The 9059-nt window shown below is 35.2% G+C and overlaps 1 protein-coding gene across 7 annotated transcripts in view; it reads left to right on the top strand.

Annotated features, from left to right (window-relative positions):
* Positions 1 to 3385, top strand: part of polr3g (polymerase (RNA) III (DNA directed) polypeptide G) — a 36094-nt gene extending 32709 nt beyond the window's left edge. For all 7 annotated transcript variants that reach the window (XM_039759329.1, XM_039759330.1, XM_039759333.1 and 4 more), the window contains one exon: positions 2457 to 3385. In XM_039759329.1, the coding sequence (XP_039615263.1) occupies positions 2457 to 2543 (87 nt within the window). In that variant the 3' untranslated portion in view covers positions 2544 to 3385. The remainder of the gene's footprint in view (positions 1 to 2456) is intronic.
* Positions 3386 to 9059: the final 5674 nt, after the last annotated feature.

Consider the following 9059-nt stretch of genomic DNA (forward strand, 5'->3'; position numbering starts at 1 on the left):
TTAATATATAACCCCTGCACAGATTTTATACTAACAAACTATAAATTTGGCATATCATTTAAAACATCTGCTTTGTGCAGGGCAAATGTAATTGTTTCCAACAATTTTCATAGAGTATTAACTTTTTATTGACTATATCACAATTCCAGTAGGTCATAAGTTTACATACACTTTGTTAACCGTGCCTTTTATACCGCATGAAAAATTTAGGCAATTAAAAAATTAGTTTCTAATAGCCAATTAATCTAATTGGAGTCAACATGTGGATGTATGCCAAACTACATGTCTATTTGCTTAACATAGTAGGAGAATCAAAAGAAATTATCCAAGACCTTTGTGGAACGTTCAGGCATTTGGAAATTATTTCTAAAGATGAACCAAATTTGTGGAGATCCACAATTCCCCACCCCCCCCATTCATCTATACAAACGATAATACACATGTAAAAACACCAGGGGACTACACAGCTGTCTCCTCAGGAAAGAGACTCATCCTGTCTCCTAGAGAAGGGTGTACTTTGGCATGAAAAGTGCAAGTCAATCCTAGAACAACATCAAAGGACCTTGTGAAGATGCTGGAGGAAACGGGGGGGACCAGTATCTATATCTATATCCACAGTAAAATTAATCCTATATCAACATAATCTGAATAGCTTTTTAGAAAGGAAGAAACCACAGCTCCAAAGCCACGATAGAAAAGCCAGACTTCAGTTTGCAAAGGCACATGGGCCAATGATCTTACCTTCTGGAAAAATGTCCTCTGGTCTGATGAATCCAAAATCAAACTGTTCGGCCATAATGACCATTGTTCTGTTTTGGAGGAAAAAGGTTGAGGCTTGCAAGCCAAAGAACACCATCCCAGCCATCAAGAATGGGGATGGGATGATCATGTTGTGGGGGTGCTTTACTGCAGGAGGGGCTGGTGTACTTAACAAAATAGTTGGCATTATGAGGAAGAAAAATTATGTAGATCTACTGTAGCAACATCTCAAGAACTCAGCAAGGAAGTCCAAATGGACAATGAGTCCAAGCATACCTCCAAAGTTGTGTCAAAATGGCTAAAGGACAACAAGATCAAGGCATTCGAGTGGCCATCACAAAGCTCTGACCTCCATCCAATTGAAAATTTCTGAGCAAAACTGAAAAAGTGTGTGCAAGCAAGGAGGCCTAAGAACCTGCCCCAGTTACACCAGTACTGTCTGGAGTAATGGGCCAAAATTCTAGTAACTTTTTGTATGAAGCTTGTGGAAGGTGACCCAAAACATCTGGCTCAAGTTAAAGAATGCTAACAAATAAAGTGTATTTACATTTGTGACCCACTGGATTTATAATATGGTCAATAAAAAGCAAAGTAATTTTGTCTGTGAACATTGTTGGAAAAATTACTTTTGCCCTGCATAAAGTAGTTGTTTTAAACAAAATGCCAAATTTATAGTTTGTTAGTATAAAATCTGTGGAAGGGTTATAAAGTGAGTTTTAAGGAATTCACTCTAAGTTTATGTAAACTTCTGACATCAACTGTGTCTTTTCCCCTGGTAGTGTTTTCTCCTGTATCTCTAAGACCATACAATAAAGAACTCACAAATGGCCCAGTGTGAATTTGTGCAATGCTAGGCCCTGTGATGCACTGTTGCCCTACACAGAGTTCACTCAATGCATACCAATGCTATACCATCTCCATGCACCTCTGAATTAGTCAGGTGGGTTAAAAATTGTTTGTATAAATGTAATCATAGAATACCTAATTAAGTTTTTCTCCTTGGCTCTTGACTTAACAGAGCATAAGATAAATAATGAAACTCTCAAATCAGTTTAGCAGAAAAGTGCTGATTAGCAGGCATTTAAGTATAATAAAGTCTTACCAAAAAGTATCTATTTTATGTCTTATTTTTGGCACATATGTTTGTACAGAAGACATAAGTTTTAATCAGTGTTTAATAAAAAGAAAACACATAATTATGCAAGATAAGCATACTTTTAACTTTTAATAAATAGAATTATTAATTAAGTTTATGGCACATCTCCCTGTTAATTGACTGATAAATACACAGATAACAGAAACCTGATCCGTCTTTTACATTGCTCTTTACTTAATTTTGTCTCATTAAAAGTTAATAATTTACAGTGTGTTCTTTGGACACTATGAAACATATTTAAGTTAATTGCAAATGAATAAAAATGTGTTTATCCTGAGTATACAGTACATCTATTTAGATTTCTTTAGAGAGGTTCTTACTATCAGCAGTAATAGAACAGTAAAATTGGTGGCAATACAATACTTGAGAACCACAGGGTGGCAGTCTGTCACTGCAGTGCGCCAGTCCCGTCCAATGGGAAGTTGGACGCTGTAGAGCACGTCACTTTTCTCAGAGTCTCTCTTGTTTATTGTTGATCTCATCTAATTTTTTTACCATCATGCTGAACTAATACTAATTTAGTAAATTTTCCCCCACATAGGAAAATGACTACATTTCTTCATACTTTGACAATGGAGAAGATTTTGAAGCAGGCAGTGATGACAATATGGATGAAGCCACATACTGAAATGCTGATAAAATTATATTTGCATCTCTGATCTAAAGCTGGCCAGTAACTGCAGTAATGTTAAATTCACATATTTACATATTTATAAATTGTGTGACTGCTTACCTTATGTTTTGCTTGTTTCACTATGCTGATGACTAATATAATAATGCCTTAACATAATACATTACATGTATTGTATTACATTAGTATTAAGAGCTTATATATTTATTAGGCTGTATTGAATGCTGGATATGGAATGATAGACCTTTTGTAATCAGAATAGTTAGCTAAGAAGTTAGATATTTTGTTAGTTAATTCAAAAGTTATAAATACATTTTTTTTTCCTGAACAAAGGTACCATGCAATAGAAAACTAATTAGTAACTTACAAAGTAATATTGTCTTATTTTTGCATTGATTTCTCTCTTAACAGATACATTTTTTTTTTTTTTTTTTTAAGGATTAAGAATTACCTCAAGCCATTTAAATGAGCAGAAAGACTGCTTTGATTAAAGGTGTATTGTCTGCTGTGTAGGCTACCATTTATGATTATTTTTGAAGAGTGAAATGTACACAAGTAACTGGATGGTGATGGATTTGAGTTTGTGTTTTCCAGAGTTGTAACTGTTATAATTTAATGGTTGTTGCAGGACCATACTTTTCTTAAATGATCAAATCCTATATCTCAATTTCTGTTATATGATTTTTATTTGTAGATACACTTAATTGTAAGATAGCATTCCTTCTTGGTTTGTGTGGATTTCATTTTGCTTCCTTTCCTGACTCCATTACTGCAAAAAGTTTACTTCAGTGACTTTGTTTACTTAGAACATTAAATATACTAGATGCTAATTGCCTTAACCTATTTCAGAACTTTGTATTCTTTTACATTGTAAATTTATAAATACAGTCTGTCTTATTTTTCCACTACCCCAAAACCTTGTAGTCACTTATTGCTATTTTTATCAAGTACTTATAAATATCTGCATATACTATTTTTTTTTAATCGGAAACTTTTGAGAAATCAATATATAAACAACATCATCTATTTAAGATTTATTTACTGGCTTAATAAAAAAAGTATTTCTGAATTGTGTGCCCCTTACCTTTTAGAATGGATTAAGCAGGTTTGATTAAGAGTAAATGAATGATTTACACATAATTAGGACATTCAGCTAACAGCAAATACTGTACTTTATGGGCTATAAATCTATTGTATATAATTTCAGCTTTGCATTTGAAAATTAATTAACTTGCAACTCAGAAGTAGTTTGTTGATAAGAAATTTCTCAATACATTTCTCTCTGATTTAGTTGAGATCAACTAGCACTTTCTGTGTAAAACGTGTGTCTCTAAATGCATTTTCGGCCACACAATGAAACACTGTTGCCATAAAATTTTTTACAAACCTCTGTAAAGCACTTTTTTTGGGTTTACATTTATTTTGATGTAGTGTTAAAAATAAAATATTTTGCAATATACATTTCAAGGTTTTGATTTTAACTTGTTCAAAGAGTTTTATGTGTTTTCGGCGAAAGTCCCTCTGTAATACCGTTTTTTTTTTTTTGTTTTTGTTCTTAGGTGCACTTCTTTGAACTGGTCATAAATGAACAATAAAAAGAAATCAAATTAAGTTCTGACATTCATCTTACTTTTACAAAGTTGTAGCCCTTTTTTATCAAGGGGCAGAAAACAGGTTTCACAGCTTACTAACCCCATATTCTACTTTAAAAGGTCAGTGAGCATATTTTAGATTATGTAATTTTACGGTTAATTTTTCAACATCTGCTGAGTTAACATGTCTCCTAATATTAGATAGTGTTGTAATTTTTGTTCCGAGATGTCAGGTAAAGTTGTGGAGAATGCTAATGTATTGCATGTTGATTAGTACATGTAAGTAAGAATTTTGCTATACTCTAAAATAACCATTGATAAAAATTAAAAATAATAAATAAAAATAGTAACTGAATTTCAAGGAATTTATCTGCTAGCAGACACAGTGCTTGCATCATTGAGCTCCATAGAACATACATTGTGCAAAATAACTCTCGGCCCTTGCAGACCTCAAAGCTCTTTTTCTCTTGCAGCTCTGGTTCACACATAAATCGTTACCATTGTAATTTTTGCCAGCTGTTCACACTTGTGTACTTTATATAAAAACAAAACAAAAAAAAACAAAAAAAAAACTGTCCAAATCTGTTTTTTATTTTTGTGAAGTATAAAATGGTTTTTCAACATCAAATTTACAAAACATATAGTTTAGTGTGATAATTTAACTTGTATTTGCTTATGTGTAGGTAGCTTGTTACATAAAACAAACCCTCAAAAAAATAATGTTGTCCATGTGGTTATTCTGGAATAACATATGAGCTAAATTTGGCATAAGCCATCATTTTGAATTTCAAAAAGAAAATATTTTCTTTATTTATTGATAGTGATGCTGAACTAAAAAAATTAATTTGGGCTGAATATGAATAAAGTGTGCTTCTAATAATATCGGCTATGAATGTTATAGAAATTGTGCATAATCTCTTTCGGCACTTAAATGCTTAGAAGATAGAAAATAGTTAAATAGTTTTTTACTCAGTGCTGCAGGCCTGTAATAGAGGGTTCTCTCCAAAAGGTGTACAGTAATGCAGTGCCTTTCAAAGTCCATTTACTGATCAGAGCTGCCTGCGGAGGCTTGATCATAAACCCCCACTTAATCTTGCATTGGATAATTGAAGTTTGAGAATACTAGAAGGTTTCTTGGCATATTGTATCCCACCAGGATATGCATTTGCACTCTGTAAATATTACACAATCATGGTGCTTGGATATTGAAAATTTTCACTGGGAATATTAGTCCTTCATCCTTGATCTGGGTGGATTATCTACCAGGGGCTGCACATCTAAGCAGTCATCTTGTTGGGCAAAGCAGGACACATGGTGGTCTTGAAGCATTTCAGAGAGGTCTGCCTTCCTGCTTTGATAATTTGAGATACAGTACATAGGCAGTAGCAATCAGAGTATGGCTGATGTTTTCAGGCAATGAGGTATTCGTTGGAATCTGGGCAAATTTCTGGGTAATTCTTGTTGAACTTACAGTACCTCTGAAAACCCCTTGGATGTTTTTAGAATTTATTATACAACGGTGAATCATAGTTGGTTTATTTTGAACCTTTTAGACACTGATCAATAGAGAAAGAATCTAAGGTTAAAGTGAAAAAAAGATCTAGGCAAAGTGGTCTACGTTAATTACAAATTATATCTGTTATATAAATAACTGTTCACATAAGTATTAACCCCCTTTAATATGACACACCTGCATCACTGATGCATCCAATGGGATTTAGTCGCACAATCCGTTAAATGGAGATCAACTGGCTATAGGCAAGGGGTTTCAACTGACTGCAGTATAAATGCACCTTATCTGTTGTAGTTCGTCAATATGGTGGCCTTATCTACACACTGAAGGCCAAAGAACACTCGAAGCAACTCTTAACAGGCACATGAAAAACAAAAGTCAGGGAATGGAGATACTTCCTATCTATTGAGAGTCCTGTTAAATTTAATCATTAAAAATTTTAAACCATGTGCCACAAGTGTAAATCTGACTAAGGCAGGGTTTCCACAAAACTGGAATGTTTGTGCAAGAAAATGACTAGTAAGGGAGACCACCAAGGGGCATCTGAGAACTCTGAAGGAGTTGAAGGCTAAACTGGTGAAGACTGGAGAAACCATGCATACAATTGTTGCCCAGGTGCTTCATAGTTGAGGGTAGAGAATGTACTTTATGGAGTCTAAAGTCAGCTGGAAGAAGGTTCTATTGAGCTTTTTGACCATCAGACTAAACCTCACATTTTGGCATAAGCCAAACGCTGCACTTTATCAAAAACACACCATCCCATGGTTGTGGTGGTGGTGGTGGTAGTAGAAGAGTAGCCTTATGCTGTGGGAATGATTCTCTGCAGCAAGTCCTTGAAGGCTTCTAAGGGATGAGATGAAACTGAATGCAAGAAAATATAGGGACATCCTGGAGGAAAGCCTGATGCGGTGTGCAAGAAACCTGTGCCTTGGGATAGGATTTGTTTTCTAGCAAGACAATAGCCCAAAGCTAAAGCTACACATAAATGGCTAAAAACAACAATTTTAAGGGATATGTTCAGAGATTTCTTCACAGTCACAGTATATATTAGCTTACCACATGAAACTCTTCTAAAGTTAAGCTTTAAAAAATAACTTGCCCACTCTTGCATTCTGTAATGGAGCTTATAGATATTGGGGTCCTATTATAAAGAAAAACCTTTAAAACTTGCAGAATAAGTCAATATTTCAAGCCAGAAATGACATTCTGAATAGCTTGCATCTTGACATTATATACATCTTGCAACACCGTATATCCATGTTGTTGTAAGAAAGGAAAAAAGCAAGCTACTTTTGTGAGATTCAGTCATTTTTAAAGGAGGCTGTGCACTTCCTTCACCAACAACCCTGGTTTTTTTTTTGTTCCTTTGTGGCATTCTTTCAGGCCTAGAGGCACAGATTCACCTCCGAAACTCCCTGTGAGGTGGTGTGTTTCTGATATTATTGAATGTTGATGCCCATATGTGAATTGCTGTCTCAGTTCTGTAACTCAATAAACAATAACTGAAAAATGTTACACAATTGCTTACATTCTTTCACTATATGGAAGCTTATTTGTTTATTCAGATAAGTGTGTTTCAGTGCAAAGGAATACTGAACTTGCGTGTAGCATGCAATCAAGTGGCAAGAACTGAGCAGATGTTATAAGCATACATCCATCTTTCTAATCTGCTTATCCAGGGCAGAGTTTCAGTACAGCGGGAGTCTGTCCCAGTAAACACTGGACACAAGGCAGGAACAATCTCTGGACTGGGTGCCAGTCTATTGCAGGGTGAGCACACACACTTGGATCACTTTAGCAATGCCAGTCTACATAATCTGCATGTATTTGGACTCTGGGCGCAAAAAGGCCACCCAAGAAGAACATGCAAACTCCACATAAGGAATACCAGGAACGTGAACCCCATTCTCCTTTACTGTAAGACAGCAGCACTACCACTGCACCACCCGATAACAACAATAGTAATTATAACTGCTGTTCTCAAAATCTTCCATCTATGAATATATTTGTATATTTTTCTCTGCTATAGGCAGTAATAGGAAACATAATAAATAATTCTTCCATCTTCCTAGGGCAGGGTTGCAAGGCGGCTGAAATCTACTCTAGCAATAATACAGAGAATAATAAAAATAAAACTGCAGTTTCCAGATGTCCACACACATTGTTTTAATACAATGTAATGGCATCTACTTTGTAAAATATCTTTATCATCTTCTAAATAATATTATTATAAAATAATCAAATATTGCTTCTTAAATAATGTCATTCAGTAACCTATTTAGGTATTATGAATCTCCATGTAGACACCCTTCACCTAAACTGTTAGCCACATTTATTCTCCTATTGGACATTTAAAATCTTGAATTAGTTGAAATTAAAGGTACAGTGGGAAGACTTGTGTCTTTCTTAATTCTACAAGTTACAACAGATCTTCAGGTGCTCACCTGTATAAGTCGCATCACTTAGTCTCAAATGTGTCCTTGCATTCTTCAGACAAAAAGGAAACCTTTTAAAATAAGGATCTAGAACTGATGCTTGTTGACAGTGGCACTAAATGAATGGAACATATCAGTTACAATGGCTGAATCTTTTACTTTTAACACTGCTATTATGGAGCTACTTCACCTCGCCTGCTTTGTGCACATGCTCACTTTTGTACAACAAGCTGCTCTGAAAATTCCAGCAATTGCCTGCTTGCTTTGCCGGGTGAGGCACATTGTAAAGTTTTCTACCGTAGTAGTACAGCTAGCCACATTCTTAAAGAGAGGCAACGTTTACTGGACTTGGCAAAACACAAACTTGTGCTTGATGTGGTCATGCATTAAAACATAGTACTGGAAATGCTAGAAAAGTTTTTGGAACCAACAGCGAGTCATTTCAGCAGGTCTATATATAGACAACAAGGTTGTTCCTGGTCTGAATGGCATACAGTGTACTTGCCTACAATACATCCAAACCACAGGTGCCCAATCATTTTTAATTTGTGATTGTCACATAGGAATCTGCTGCCATGGATGTTCAGCTGTCACAAGTTAGGGCTACTCTCTCCACTGACCTGAAAAATGTGCTGATTCTTTGCTTAACATCTCCCTAAAGTCTCGGCACAATAACTTCACTCAATTGCTTTCTGGTTGGTATAGCATATCGTAGTTCAAATGCCTGTATCATTTGTTCAAACCCCTCATTTTCAACATCGATGTAAGGATCCCATATCTTTACCGATAAAAAGTACTATAGATTCTGTTATTTTTTGGGCACAATGAAAATTAATGCAGCTTGCTTCCATCTCCAGTGTGGAATTTTTAAGCTCTGCTTGTTTGGATGCTGGCAGTGAGATTATGTTTATGGGTGATGCTGGAGGTAATGATTTCTCAAATTTGTTATGTTACAACAATAATTAACGTGCGA

This window comes from Polypterus senegalus, chromosome 7 (genome assembly GCF_016835505.1).
Source record: "Polypterus senegalus isolate Bchr_013 chromosome 7, ASM1683550v1, whole genome shotgun sequence".
NCBI classification, from domain to species: Eukaryota; Metazoa; Chordata; class Cladistia; order Polypteriformes; family Polypteridae; genus Polypterus; species Polypterus senegalus.